Source organism: Pristis pectinata, chromosome 4 (assembly GCF_009764475.1).
Source record: "Pristis pectinata isolate sPriPec2 chromosome 4, sPriPec2.1.pri, whole genome shotgun sequence".
NCBI classification, from domain to species: Eukaryota; Metazoa; Chordata; class Chondrichthyes; order Rhinopristiformes; family Pristidae; genus Pristis; species Pristis pectinata.
Window position 1 is genome coordinate 72981696 of NC_067408.1, and position 16270 is coordinate 72997965.

Consider the following 16270-nt stretch of genomic DNA (forward strand, 5'->3'; position numbering starts at 1 on the left):
TGGGGCTTATAAAGTTACATGATGGCAGGTTACATTAACTTGGTTGTGGTGCTATGTTTGGAAAATCAAGGGGCGATACAAGTTAGGCGTTAAAAATGTAGAAAAGTTCTAGTGGGACAGATACACAGACAGAATAAAAGGACATAATCAACTAGCAGTTAGCATAACGCTATTACAGCGCCAGCAACCCAGGTTCAATTCTGGCCACTGTCTGTAAGGAGTTTGTATGTTCTCCCTGTGTCTGCGTGGGTTTCCTCCGGGTGCTCCAGTTTCCTCCCACATTCCAAAGGCGTACGGGTTAGGAAGTTGTGGGCATGCTATGTTGGTGCCGGAAGCCTGGCAACTTTGTGGGCTGCCCCCAGAACATTCTATGCAAAGATGCATTTCACTGTGTTTCGATGTACATGTGACTAATAAAGATATCTATCTATCTAGCACTGATATCAGAAAACATTTTTTAACATAAACAGTACAAGGGCAAAATACTACAGATGTAGGAAAACTGAGTAATGAACAGAAAATACTGGAAAAACACCAGTGTGCAGTGAAACAGAGCAAACACTTCACGATCTACCATCAGAACTGGTCAATGTAACGGATGTAACTGGTCATAAGCAATAAATGTCTGGTTGCCCATGAATGAATAATTAAGTAAGTGTACAGAACTGTGGAAGAGTGGTGGAGGGGGTTGGGATGGGGGAAAGGGGAGTGGTTAGGTGAGATCGGTTAGCTGTGACAGGGCAGTAAGCAGGAGAGATTACCACAACAAAAGCAATGATGGAAATTCATGGTAGAAATTCATTCTCGGTTTATTGTGCTGAATGCTCAATGTGGAAATGGCAACATGTTATATTCTGCTTGTGAGATACAATTCCACAATGGAATAAGTTAGAAGACAGAGAGAGCGATCAGACTTGTTAACCAATCACATCCTTCACGCCCCCTTCCCAGTGATGCTGCCACTTACTCTTAACTCAACCTCCTCGGTTATTCCACTATTGTCACTTTAGTTTTATTTTTGCACTACTTCAGATGGCACCATAATCTTTGCAGGCTTCTGCTGTTTTGTGCTCAAGACAGGCAGAAATAGATTTTTTTTTGGTAAGAATTTCAAAAGTGGATAAACTAAGTTGACGCACATACATGATCTGATTAAATGATAAAACAGGTTAAACTGCTGATCCAATGTTCTCAGTTCACGTGTGAATTTCTCTGTTAAAACCAGAATGGTATGTGAGCTGGTAGCTAGACTTTGTTATTATGAAAATGGGAAACCACCTGTAACACATATAGTTCCAAGGTGTTCTGTCCTGTTGATCCACATGAGAGCTGTGGATCCATTCAGCCACTTGGGATGTGATAGTTAGTGATGCCTCTTGCACGCTTAGGGTTTTCTAATATTAATTTTTACCTTTTCAAGGCAACCATTCCACACACCCCATCAAGAGCAGTTACCTGAGTAAGGGTCTCCTGATCATGAAGCAAAAGAAGTTTGTTTGGCTCTCCTTCAATGCGCTGCTCCAGCATCAGAGAAAAATGTTCGATGCATTTGATGGACAGTTTCTCCTGAAGCGTCAGGATCACATCCTGTGAACACACACAAAAAAATCCTTCTAAAATGAATCTGTTTTTATTGACCAGCCGAGACTCATAGAATGAATACAGTAAAGGAGAAGGCCATTTGGCCCATTGCCTGCATGTTGGCTCTTTACCAGAGCAAATCTCTAGATCCACTCACTGGCCCTTTCTCTGCAGCCTTGCAAATTATTTTCCATCATTTATTTATCCAATTCCCTCTTGAAGGCCTCAATAGAGCCATCCTCCATATCTGCCAGGCATTGCAACCACATGCTGAGTAAAAAGTTTTCATTGTGTCACTCTTTATTCTCTTCCTCTTTGTTTCACCCTGAGAGGGAGGAGAATATCTGGTGTATCTACCCCTCAGGTGTTGTGTAGTCTAAATCATTGGAGGCTTTTAAAGAGGATGCAGATACATTTTTGAAAGATTGGGGAACTCAGGTCAATGGAGAAGAGATGAGGCCTGGGACAGATTACCTATGATCATATTGAACAGCAGGGCAGTCTTGAGGGACCATGTGGGCTACTCACACTCCTCAAACCCTCCACCAAACAGCCTCCCACTAACCAATCTATCTATCATTTTATATACCTCTGATAAATCTCTTCTCCACCATTCCTGTCCATCCTTATAATTGTAGTCCCTCACTCCAGGATCTATTCTTACAAGTCTTTTCTGGACCCTCTCTTCAACTTTGCTGATATCCCTATTATGCAGCACCTTATCAGAAGTTTTCTGGAAGTGCCTCAACGCCACATTGACACATGACACTCATCAACTCTATCCATTAGTGCATCAAATATTCTATCAAATTCGATAAACAGGATTTGCCCTGAACAACTTTATGCTGTCTTGCCTTAATAATCCATTTTCCTCTAGGTGACTATTAATCCTGAACCAGATAAGTGTTTTCAAAAGCTCTCCCACCACTGAGGTTAAACTGACTGACTGTACTTGCTGGGCTTACTCTTACTCCCTTTTATGAGCAAAGGAGTAACACTGGCCACTCTCCGGTCCGCTGGTACCATGCTCGAACCTGAAGAGCATCAGAAAATTATGGACGTTGCCCCTGCGATTTGATTTGCTTGAAGTTTCAATGATATCAAAATGCTACCAAAATGCTACCAAAACAGACTGTCTATTTAGAAATTACTGAAGCAAAAGAATTTTTCAATTTATCCTAAAGGTCGTGCAAGGCTCACATCAGAGTTTTGATCTTAGCACAAGAAAACTAAAGGCCTAACTATGTAACAGTATGTCATTTCAAAGTTTAGTCCTCATCAAGCATGTTGGTGTCTATTTCTGGATAAGGGGGAAGTGATTCTTTAGAATTCTCTTCCTTTAGACTGCAGACCCTCAGTCGAAAGACAAAGATTATTCCTCGATATTAAAGGAATAAAGGTAGTTTTGTGGCAGAAAAGTAGTGCTGAGGTAAATGATAAGCCATGATGGAATAGGTATGAGGAGCTGAGACATCTTGCTTCTAGTTCTTATGAGTTTATCCACTTTAATGGTTGCCTCATGTCACTCAGCAACCAACAGCTGCCTTCTAGCTAAAGGCAAGTCTTGGGAAGGACTGAGTGGTGGAGGTGATAGTGCCTTATCTCCTTTGTGACCCAGACTCTAATCCTGCCCAGAGAGAGGGGATAAAGGATAGCTGCATGGGTCTGAAGTGAAAACAGTTGGTGTTGGGAGTCAGCGAGTGCCTGTACGAACAACAATCGACCTTGGCTGAAACAAGTGCCTCTCAGGAAGGAATATAAAGGCTGGCGGTATTGGAGATTTTCAGTCAGGTATGTTGTAACAGAATGAGTTGCTTCTGGTGCAATGGCTTATCAGCACCATGTCTGAGATCGTGTGAAAGGAGTTTCATCCCATATTTAAAGGTTACTGCAACAGAACAGGGGAGTGTTTATTGCTGGTAGAAGCTGTCCAAAGTGGATGGATGTATCCCATTTTCCAAAGGTGATCAGGCCATCAAACAACTAACACTTCTTGTAAAGTAAAACTGCATTACAAAAAACCAAGGATCTTTGAATTTTCACTTTTTCTTTTCCTTTGTGTTTATTCAATTCTCTGGCTCCTTTCTCTGGCATTCTCTGATAAAACAAACCTTGAATTTAACTTCTCTCTGACAGACAACTTGTACTATTAAATTATGAGGTACAGTCACACAGTGGTTGTGTCACTGGGCTGGTAATCCAGTGATCGGACTAATGTTCAGGAGATGCAACTTCAAATCCCACCAGGGTTGTTAGTGGAATTGATTTTAGTTAATGCACTACACCTGGAATAAAAATCTAGAATTATTCATGGTAAAAGACATTGTGGTTGATTGTATCATAGAATTCCAATTGACTTTTCTAATGCTCTTTAAGGAAGAAAACCTGCCATCCTTACCTGATTTAGTCTAAATGCAACTCACGATTCCCAGCAACATGATTGAATTTAATTTCCTTCTGAAATAGCCCAGCGAACCACCTACTTGTATGAGACATAACCAACCACGAAGCACCAAAGTAGCCTTGGGATTTGGACACAATAAAGATACACCCAGTGCTTTCCAACCTTCAAAGTCCTCCTCACAATCACCTTGACATGTCAAAATTGGAAGAGCAATCCCACAGACTACTCAAATAGCTTTGTCCCATCAGCAGGGCAGATCCATCAGAGATGGCAATACAGTCACAATGCAGATGGGAGGGAAAGGACTGCTGGTGCTTAACGTTCAATGACAGGAAGATTCATGGTACCAGGTCACACACTAGCAAGGATGACCCTGTGTGACTTAATATCACAAACCATCCTCACTGAGCAGATGAATCAGAAGTGCTCCAACAAGACAGAGTCCAACCACTTCTTCATGACAGTCAGTGACATTAACGTCACCATCCTGAGGTGGTGGGGACAGTCAATATTGACCTTAAAATTATCTGTACCAGCTATTAAACCCCTGTGGTGAGAGGAGTCAGTCAGGTTCTCTGCATTCTGTGTCAAATGACTCATCTCCTGACTTTCTAAAGCCTTTCTGCCATCTTCAAGGGACAACTCAGGAGTGTGATGAGAAACAATCCACTTACTTGGATGGGTGCAACTACAACAGTACTCAGGAAGCTTGGCATCAGTCAGGTCAATGCAGTCCATTTGATTGGGCACCTCATCCACCACCTTAAATAGCCATGCTCTTTGCCATCAGTGCAATGTGAAATATTGTGATTCATCTTAATAGTACTTCATAAATCTGTGACACCTACACCTAGAAGGAGGCAGGCACCACCTCCAAGTCCCCTTCCAAGTAGCAGAATATCTTGATTTGGAAATAATATCATCATTCCTGCATGGTTGTTGGGTCAAAATTCTGGAACTCGCTTCCTGGCACCAATTTGAGAGCATCTTTGTTGCAAATTAGGATGATTAAAGGTCACCCCATCTTCACCAGGGCAATTAGAGAGAGGCATAAGTGTTGGCCTTGACAGTGACAGCCATGTGTTGTGAATGAATAAAAAGGTAATTTGCAAAAATAACATTAACATAAACCCAATCAAATGTTATTGCACTTTCTACATTGGTACTGTTGATTCCCAATTAAGGTATAACTAGATTTACAGTTTCCACAGAAAATCTGTGAGGTTTGCACCTCAGCCCATTTAATTATTGGTATACCAACTTAATTTAAATTTTATTATATAAAACTTGACCTTTTGCAAGATATAACTAAACCTGAAATATGCCTGAAATGTCCGGCAATGATTACGTCTCCATGCTCAAGGCAAAGTAAGATAAATTACATTCACAACTTTAATCGTGTTTGCAGGTTTTTGCAACACAGCTCTTCTGTGATACAGAAGGGATACTTAGATATGTGATCTTCTCTCACCTTTAGTCTCTGGCTTCTCAAAGTTCCCTACAACCTCTCAGGTATTTCTCAACTTATGATTTTTCCCAATAATGCCATTGACTCTTTGGGCTATTAATCTTTGATTTTCAAAGCTATTTCTTGCTATATGAATACCAAAACACCTACCATGCATTTTGCCCAGTTTTTTCCATTTTATGGAATTTCACTTTAAATAAAATGTTTTTCAGGAATGTGTCTATTTTGTAAATTGAAGAATGGCCGTGTTCCTCCATTTTATTGTCATAGAATCATACAACGTGGAAACAGGGCCTTTGGTCCTCCAAGTCCATGCTGACCATCAAGCACCCAGTTCAGATCTGCTTCCGTACGCAAGACCTGTCGTATCCACAGGCCTAGACCACCCAGTACAGTTTTGCTCAAGTGACATCAAAACATTGTTTGGCGTCACTGCACCCACCCACTGCCCTCCATGTGTATGTGAGTCAGATGCAAAGATAACCTAGACCTAATCTGGGGAAGTGGATTAAAAAAAATAATTCAATCAGCCAGAGTACAAAAAAATGTTGTGCAATACAATTAAATTTCTAGCCACAGTTGTTAAATCTAGTCTGGCCTCCTCTCAGCCGTTACTTCTTCATTTCTGTCATTTTCTTCCCAGCTTGTTCAGACCTTGTTGTCCTGCATCATGAGCCTGGGTCCTTCATCCAGGTTTACGTTCTAATTTTATACAGAATTGCACAGCTACAGGACCAGGCCTCTGTGGACGTTTGTGCTCCACACATGCCCCATCCTAACTTGTTTCATTCAATTGCACCACCACAATCACCAGTTTGTCCATCACGTAGAGTGATAGAACCACATGATTATAATGGAATAGGTGGAGACCATTCACCCCATCAAGTCTATGCCAGCTCTTTGCATGGCAATCCAGTCAGTCCCATTCCTGTGCACCTTCACATAGCACCTGTTCAATTCCCTTTTGAAAGCAACAATAAACTCTCTTTCCACTACTCTAGGCCAGCAAGTTCCAGATCATAGTCACTTTCTCATTCTCCTTAAATACATTTATGTTCTCACCTTAGCTATTGCACATCACAGCAAGTGCTGCATTCTAACCCAACACCTAAGTATAGAAGTTAGAGCTTAATTCCTTACAAAGAACAATTTGGACTGTGTCACGCTTGGGTCAGAATGCCACCCGTAAAACTTTTTCAGGTCTTCTCTGCTGTAACTTCAGAGAAAACTCAGCATAAGCTCTGCCACCCTGGACGAAGCTCTGATAACCACACGAGAGCAGTCGGCACCCAAGAAATGTGTAGGTAGGGAGAAACACCAGGAAAATTCTTGGAGGAGGCTTAAATCTAATATACAATGAGGAGATATACGTATCTTAATATAGTGGTGGTGGGGGGGGGGGGGGTTGCGGGATGGCACAGTCTTTACATGAAATATAAATGCATATGTCTCCCACTTGCTACATTTTTAATCCATTAACAATTTGTTACTGTTTGCGCATTATTTCCTCAGGAAGTTCAACAAAAGTTGCTGCTAGTAAAGGTCTTTATTCCCTTCATGCAAGCATACAAGCCATAAATGGGTCGAAGTCCATGATTTAACTTAAGCATGTAAAGCTTCGGAGCCCTTTGGTACAGGCAGGCTGGTACTTCAGGGGGAGTAAGAACATAGAACAATAAAGCGCAGGAACAGGGCCTTTAGCCCATGACGCTGTGCTGAACTAATTAAGCTAAAGACTCCTAATTGAAATACTTTCTGCCTACACATGGTCCATTTTTGGTGAATTTCATATTTAGGAAGTTAGGGCATGTTGACACAAATAATTTTCACCACTAAGAGACAGCATCCGTTCAATCTTTCAGCACTGGTATAGCATCTTCCCATGTTTCACACCATTTATCCTTTGTGCTATCTTAGTGAGCAGCTTTACACAGTAGGCTTCTGGGAACAAGGAACTAGATTAAGGCAGTCCAAATCCACTTCAAGACTCCTGTACCACCAGAAGGAACTGCTTTTGAAACCCAGTCATGGAATGGGTGAATGTTATTTGCAGATTCTAATGAATGTTACCTATTGACCACCTATCTTGAAATATTGATAATGTAAGTGGGTTTTCCCCAGTCAACCAAACAGGTGGATCAATATGTGAAATAAATCTACTCTTAATTAAAGCACTTTTTCCCATAAGATAGATTTAAAAGGTTAATGAGTCTTCAGGATTACAAACAATGATAAAATCATGCTGCACAGAAAAAAAGAGGCCCATTGGCTTATTGAGCATGCACTGGCTCTTGGGTGGTGCTATCCAGTCAATCCCTTATGTTTTTTCTTTCACACCTCTTCTCCTTCCTCATAACCTGTTAAAAGTGCTTATCCAATTTTCTACAACATAGAAAAGTACAGCACAGGAACAGGTCCTTTGGCCCACAATGTTATGCCAAACTAATTAAGTTAACGATGCCGAATTAAACTAATCCCTTCTGCCTGCACATGGTCCACCTCCCTCCATTTTCTGAATATTCATGTGCATACCTAAGAGTTTCTTAAACACCTTTATCGTATCTGCCTCCACCACCACCCCTGGCAGGCACCCATCACTCTCTGTGTAAAATACTTGCCCTGCACATCTCCTTTGAACTTTCACTCTCTCACCCATAAATGCATGCCCTCTAGTAGTACACATTTCAACCATGGTAAGGTGGTCTGTCATTGCTATTGCCCAACTTCCATGCCTCTCACCATAGTTTCCTCTCCTTCCAAAGAGTAAAGGCAAACCTCCATTGGGAAACACAGTGAACGAACTGGTTTGTTGTACCAGAGACAAACCTCAGAATCAAATCTCTTGGAAGAGAGGAACAGGGAATATCCAAAGCCAAAGAGAAAGGAAGAGGTTCAGAAATGTTTTGTTTTTGTAACCTACTATTATAAATATTAAGCAGTCAGGTCTTTTCAATGCAAGCACACAAACTGTACACTCCAGCACTGCTCAATGCTATTTTAAGTGTACAGGAACTTGTTTGAGCATTTTATCAACATAAACTCTGGGAGATTGCGTTGAAGGCTGGATTATACTGTTGCAACCTCATGAAAATATAATTAACTACAAACTAATTGCTATTTATGATTCCACTGTAAAATGCAAAGCAAATTAATTTAAGATTCTGTTTAGGTGGAAATCTGTTCATAATGCAAATGTATCTTTTTTTTGTGATCTTCCACATCCATATCTCGGCTACTCAACTGGAAAATCTACTCCAGTGCCTTTATTTCTGAAGGTGAAATAAAAAATACATAAACGTTTTATTGGCACATTTTTCTTGATGAAAAGGCCTGACAGAAATCAAACTGCATCCAATACGCAGAATCATTTCAAAGTATCATTATTAATCTCCCTGCCAATAAACGTATTTCATTGCAATTACTGTGAACTGAAGGTCTGACAGATACTCCCTTTTAATTGAATTGATGCAATTTCCCTCGACGTGTCTGCAGGTGCATGTGATGGAATGCTTTGATCACTAAGGAAGGAGATGTAGCAGTGCCTTTGCTGGAGGCTGCTATCTGGGCAGAAAGTAGCTTCTGCCTATTTTTGTAACCAAGACTAAAATGAACGCATCTTATTTTGGGTAGCCAAGATCACAGTCACTCTGCCTCTTTCTTCCAGCCTGTACCAGTTATTAAGATCCACAAAAATCTAACCCATGTAAAACCTAGCTAAGCAGGAGAGATTTTGGACGTAAAGTGGGGTAGTGGGTAATAAACCAGAGTTTGCATGGGTTTTGTCCCGGTGCTCCGGTTTCCTCCCACAACCCAAAGATGTGCGGATTGGTGGATTTATTGGCCCATATATGATTTGCCTGATAGTGTGGAGGTAAGTAGTAAGATCTGAGGGGAGTTGATAGGATTGTGAGGAGATCAGTGTAGGATCTGTGCTTAATTGTTGGTATGGACTCGGGGGTGAGGGTGGGAGCCTGAAGGGCTTGTTTCCTTGCTGTATGACTTCATGAAATATATCAACTTCCAACCTTCAGAATAAATTAGAACTAATTTGATGAAGACAAGAAATAATCATTGCCATTTGCACCTTCACTAATCCTGGTTCCCTCACCAAATACCCATTACTACCAGGTCCTATTACACATCCACAAGGATTGGTGATTAGTCATTAATCCATGTATGCATTTTGAAAACCACATTTTAAAGCAAAATTCATAAAACATTTTCAAAGCACTCCACCAGTGCAAAAATGTAAGAAATGGATTTTGCATGCAGGTGTGTGTTTTGATAATTACAATTACAAGTTGAAATTTCTATAATGGTCTCCATTAATACCGATCATACTGTGCATGTGATATTTCCAATTTCCTAATAGTGTTAACATTCTCAAGTTTACTGATCAAAGACAGCAGGATGTTAAAGTAGGCCACTGCATCACATCTGGGTGTGACAATCAGAGAGTCATAGTATCTGCAGCTCGAAAGGTGACTATGTAGCCAATTGTGATCAGTGTAAACTCTGCTCCCTGCTGAGGTACTTTATTTAACAGCATAGCACTCTTGCAAATTATACTCAGACTAACAGCTTTCTCATGATGTTGCTAATGGTGGTTTGGAGTGCTTCGCTGTTTCATAATAATAGGAGTGATATTTTGGAAATATGACATCAGTTGCTGCTTCAACATTTGAGCCTTCTGGATTTGCCAATATTTTTCTTCCTAAGTGGTCCCTTGGGGCTGAGGGTGTCTTGCTTCCCCTCCTGTTCTGTGGGTTGTGAGATGGCCGATGAAGTCAATCTGGGACCTGTACATTTTGACACACACCAGCTCCCAAACTACCCAATCGCCTGCCTTGATAGGGCAGGTGATTGGGTAGTTTGGGAGCTGGTGTGTGTCTCCTGCTATTTAAGCTGATTTTCTATATTCCGCTGACAACGAGTCTCAAAGTTCTCAATACCATTCCAAATGCTCCTTCACCATTTTGAGCAGTCATGGGATTCACTGGAATTCCAAGTCACCAAGGATGTTATTTTTTTCTAAGGAGGTTTGATAATGTCATTGAACTATTACTTCTGTATACCTGGTAAACTCTTGATGTGACTAAGCCCAAAGTAGTGTGTTTGCTTTGGGATCCAGTCATGGGCAGTACATGGCCACTCCTGCAAAGCTGACTGCGTGTAATTGAGGCTTCGGTGTTGAGGAAGTTGGCTCTGGTGAGGATGCTGATGCTGGTTCATATCCTGCCAGGATTCGGTGGAGATGTCATCGGTAGCATCTTTCCAGTCTGCTATAAGTAGAGTAGGGGGGCAGGTATCATTGCTGCCTGGTAGACCATGAGGCTCATGCTTGTTTGAGCTCTTGATCTTCAAGCAACACTTTCCCCTGTCAGCTGAAGGAACGCAGAGCTGAATTTTGTTGTTGATGTCTGCCCTCACTGAGCGATGGCTCCCATGATGTGGAAAGTCATCCACCTGTTCTAGATTTTGCCTTGGATCTTTATTGTCAGGAGGTAGCTTTACCAAATCTCTCAGAGAGAGAGTCTAGAGGGATCCTTCCAGATGGCAACCCTCTGACCACACGGACATTGGGACCTGGGGAAACGTAACTCTGATAGCTTCAGCAGCATTGTGCAGCCAACTGAAACCTGTCCTGAAGTTTGGACCATCCGCATTGAATGGACAACAAACTTTTTCCTGGGTTTTTCCTCAGGGCTGGAGGGCAGGGGGAGGGGAGTGGGGGGAAGGTGGCAGAGAAGGGGGGCTGGAAGGAGTTGAGCGTAGGTGAATGGGAAGGAAGGAGAGGTAGGTGGGGGAAGAATGGCGGGTCAGAGGAAGTAGACAGTAGTACCTGTTGAGTCGTCTCTTCTGTATTGTTAACAATTTGATCCTTGAGTTGCAGATTTCTGCGTCTCTACTCTGATATGCTAATCTTCGTACACTGGTAAGTCTCTGGAAGTACACCCTGCTCTCTCTCCCAGTTAAGTGTACTACTTTGGAGTGCTCCTAGATAATCTTTCTTTGCCTCTAGAAACCTATTTGTTGGTGTTTGGTTGTGCCCAGCTCCTTCTCTCTGTAAATCTATATTCTCAGTCATTGTCACAGAGTTGTACAGCACAGAAGCAGGCCCTTCAGCCCACTGCATCAGTGCTGACCATCATGCCTATCTATACTAATCCCATTTGCCTGCATTAATTTTATATAACTTTATACCCTGCTCGTTCAAGTACTTGTCCAGATACCTCTTAAATGTTGTTACTGTTCCTGTCTCCATCACCTCCTCGAGCAGCTCATTCCAGATAACAACCAATCTTTGTGTGAAAACTTTACTCCCTCAGATTCCCTTTAAACCTCTTCCCTCTCACCTTAAGCCTATACCCTCTAGTTTTGGACACCCCTACTATAGGAACCAGACTCCGGCTATCTACCCTACTTATGCTTCTCATAATTTTATATACCTCTATCATGTCACCTCTCAGCTTCTTTCATTCCAGGGAAAAAAGACCCAGTCTTTCTAGTCTTTCCTTATAACTCAAGCCCTCCAATCCAATCCTTGTGAATATTTTCTGCACCTTCTCTAGCTTAACCACATCTTTCCTATAGTGTGGTGACCAGAACTACACACAATAGTATAGGTGTGTACTAGTCAATGTTTTGTATAACTGTAACATGACATCCCAACTCTTGTACTCAATGCCTTATCCAATGAAGGCAGCATGCCATACACCTTCTTCACCATCCTGTTTACTATGTTGCCTCTTTAAGAAAACTATATACTTGTACTCCGAGGTCTCTCTGTTCAACAACATGTCCCAGGGCCTTGTCATTCACTGTCCTGGTTTAACTGCCCAAAATGCATCACTTTACACCTGTCTAAGTTAAATTCTATCTGCCATTCCCTTGCCCACTTTCCCAGTTGATCAATATCCTCTTGTAACCTTAGCCAACCTGCTTCACTGTCCACCTTACCACCAATATAATATATAAAACAACAGAGGACTCAGCACTGATCCCTGTGGCACACTACTAGTCACAGGCCTCTAATATGAAAGACACCCTCTGCTTCAAACCAGCAAGCCAATTTTGTATCCAATTGGCTTGCTCACCCTAGATCCCATGTGGCTCTAACCTTGCGAGCCAGCCTATCATACAGGACCTTGTCAAAAACCTTGCTGAAGTCCTTGCTGACAACGTCTTCTGCCCTGCACTCATCAATTTTCTTGGTCACCTCTTCAAAAAATGATAGAGAGATGAAAGAATGATAGAGAAATGGGGAGCTATGTGGGAGGGAAGGGTTAGATACAGTAGATTTTAGAGGAGGATAAAATGTCGGCACAATATTGCGGGCCGAAGAGTCTGTACTGTGCTGTAGTGTTCTATGTTCTATGTTCTAAAACTCAGTCAAATTTGTGGGACATTATTTCCCAAGCAAAAAGCCATGCTGACTATCCTTAATCAGACCTTGCCTTTCCAATTGCATATAAATCCTGAATCTCAGAATCCATTCCAATAACTTTCCTACCACTGGCCTGCGGTTCCCTGACTTATCCCTGATGCCCTTCTTAAATAAAGACACAACATTAGTCCTCCTCCAGCCTTTGGAACCTCACCTGTGGCTAACAAAGAGACAAAAATCTCCCCCAAAGCACCAGCAATCTTTGCTTCCCATAACATCATAACATGCACCTGGTAAGGCCCCAGGGACTTATCCACCTTTATGTGTTTAAGGACCTCCAACACTTCCTCCTTTGTAATGCTGATGTGCTCTAGGATATCACTGTTCCCTCCCCTGAACTCACTATCTTCTATATCCTTCTCCATGGTAAATACAGGTGTTTCTCATTTGTTTAAGACCTTGTCCATTTCCCGTTTTCCACATTTAGGTTACCACATGAAACTTGAAGGGACCTACCCTCTCCCTAGCTGCCCTTTTGCTCTTAATTTACTTGTAGAATCTTACAGGGTTCTCCTTTATCTTATCCCCCAGGGATTGTCGACATGGCCCTTTCTTTTCTCTCTTAAATTCATTATTAGGTATACTCCTACATCCCGTACACTCCTCAAGGGACTTACTTGATCCCAGTTGCTATACCTGAAATTTGCCTCCTTCTTACAGACCAGACCCTCAATAGCCCTTATCAGCCACGGTTGCCTAATCTTGCCAGGCTTGCTCTTCACTCTAACAGGAACACGCTTGCCCTGAACTCTTCCTATCTCACTTTTAAAAGCCTCCCACTTGCCAGAAATCTCTTCTGCTTTTGTCAAGCAAACTTAATATGTCTCCTTAGATAATAAAAACAGAAAAGCCTGGAAATACTCCACAGCTGTGTCTCTTTTTACATTCAACCATCCATTTATCCTCTCCACTGCGTCTCCATCCTGCCTCTCTCCTACCATCCCTCCCTTTCTGATTGTGAATCAATTGTGCTTTCTGTCGCCCTTTCTTACTTCCAAATCATTTCCTCTTTTGTTTCTCATTTCTTCACTTGGCCCATAATCTTTCTGTGTTTTCTTTTTATCCAACACCGGTCTTTTGCCATCCTCCCAAACTCTTCACCCAAGCCCCCTCACCTTCCCTTCTCCGCTACCAGCCACAACTCTCCATCACCTTAAAATTCTTCTATCCTCCCAATGGTTAGTTCCTCTGGACTGGAATAGTTATCTTTGTAGCTAAATTTAGAGAGAAACTGGCAGGTATCAACGGGCCAGCAACAGGACACAGATCATCAATACATTTCAACTATTTTTTTGCAGGGTCAAAAAAATCAAATATTACTCGCATACATCAAGAATGTAACCTTAATAACTCAGATTATAAATGGTCTTTGAAAATGGTGGAAGGGCCCTTAAGATTCAACTCAAATTCCCCTCCCCAAATGTTCATGTTTCTTGATTTGAGACCTGGTGCATCTTAAGCTTTGAGGTTATACGCCTGTGCATATTTCCTAAGGGACCTGCAATGTTTTTGGAGTCAAGTAATCAGAGCAAATGCTTAAAACCATCTCTGGAAGTAGTGAGAAATAACTAGTGGGTTAGGATCCTATGATCCTCCAGAAATAGAGTCCTTCTCCAGATGGGTGGGACAGGTGTCTGCTGCCCTGGTTGCTCTGGCTGCCTCATGGTCACCTGTTGCCCTTCGCACCTCTGCTCTCCTCAACCGATGCCAGCTTCAAGTTCCTGGGTGTCAACATCTCTGAGGACCTATCCTAGGTCAAGCACATAGATGCAACCATGAAGAAGGCATGCCAGCGTCTCTACTTTCTTAGAAGTTTAAGGAGACTCAGCACATCATTGAAGATTCTAACAAACTTCTACAGATGTACAGTGGAAAGCATTCTGACTGGTTTCACCACAGCCTGGTATGGAAACTCCACTGAACAAGGAATGCAAGAGGCTGCAGAGAGTGGTGGACTCAGCTGGTTCCATCATGGGTACAGCTCTCCCCACCATCAAAGGCATCGACAAGAGGCGATGTCTCAGGAAGGCGACATCCATCATTAAGGACCCCCACCATCCAGGCCATTCCCTCTTCTTGATGCTGCCATCAGGCAGGAGGCACAGGAGCTTGAAGAATCACACCTCAAGGTTCAACAACAACTTCTTTCCCACTACCATCAGGTTTTTGAACTGACCTGAAACACTCTAATGTTACCTCAGACTATATTTCTTTCTTCTCTCTCTCAACTTGCACTAGTGTCATTATGTTTATTTTGATCAGTTTATCATGTAAGTTATGTATAATTTATGTTAATTTAAGGTTATGTTAACTTATGTTCGTCATATTTGTAATGTACTGTGCTGCTGATGAAAAAGCTATTTTTCATGACCTTTATAACCTGGGTATGTATGCCTATGACAATAAACTTGACAATAAACTTGAACATAAGTGTTCCTGAAATGCCCCCAGGATTCCTCATATCTCCAGCAGATGATGTCAAAGGTGCACTGTCCACAAACCCTGGCCCATTAATTCTCATGAAGAGAACATAATGGACATTTTTTTTTGGAATAGCTGCTAGTGGGCGCTCATATCATATGAAAATGACTGCAGCTGCCACTTCCTTTCAGAGAAAACAGTGGTGTTAATTAAGGTGAAATGGAAGCTGTTTCTTCTGTGATACCACTCCAGATCAAACAGTTCCACACCAGCTGTACAGGCTGCACTGGTAACACAAGTTTTTCTTGGAACAGCTCTACAGTATTCCTGTGAGCAGGACTAGGAGAACATCAGTACAAATTCATGAATTGATGAGGATCAGAACTTACTGGGTGAGGTTCCCAGATGGAATTGCCCCCATTCGATTTATGGCTCTTTTTGCATTACAAACTTGTTGTAATATCGATTTCACTCTGATTCTTTGAAGTAGACAACCTTACCAAGCACTGGCTTCCATAACTTTGCAAACTCACACAAATGGTATGCAGACAAGATATATTATCAGGGTACCGTGGTTGGCAAAACTTCAGTTACTTGCAGCAGTTAGAGAGAATGTGATCATTCTCCTGAGAACAAAGGAGGTGAAGGGGAGATTTAATAATGATGTTGCAGATTATGATACAGTAAATTCGAAGTAGATGGATTGATACCAGAGGTCACAGATTTAAAGTGATTGGTAAACCAACCAGGAGGGAGAAGTGGAGAAAAACTTTTATACAGTGAGTTGTTATTGTGTGACATGGACAACCAAATATTGATGAAAATAGATTTAATAATAACTTTCACATGAAATGGATTGGGGATTATTAGACCTGTCTTCCAAACAGTCAGCACGGCTACAAGGGGACAAATGGGCTCCTTCTATGGTCCCTTTGATTCTACAGAATAC

General features: G+C 41.8%; 1 protein-coding gene across 6 annotated transcripts in view; it reads right to left on the reverse strand.

Moving 5' to 3' along the window:
* frmpd4 (FERM and PDZ domain containing 4) overlaps positions 1-16270 on the reverse strand; it is a 471176-nt gene that overhangs the window by 30367 nt on the left and 424539 nt on the right. For all 6 annotated transcript variants that reach the window (XM_052014783.1, XM_052014782.1, XM_052014781.1 and 3 more), the window contains one exon: positions 1456-1587. In XM_052014783.1, coding sequence (XP_051870743.1) covers positions 1456-1587 — 132 coding nt within the window. The remainder of the gene's footprint in view (positions 1-1455; positions 1588-16270) is intronic.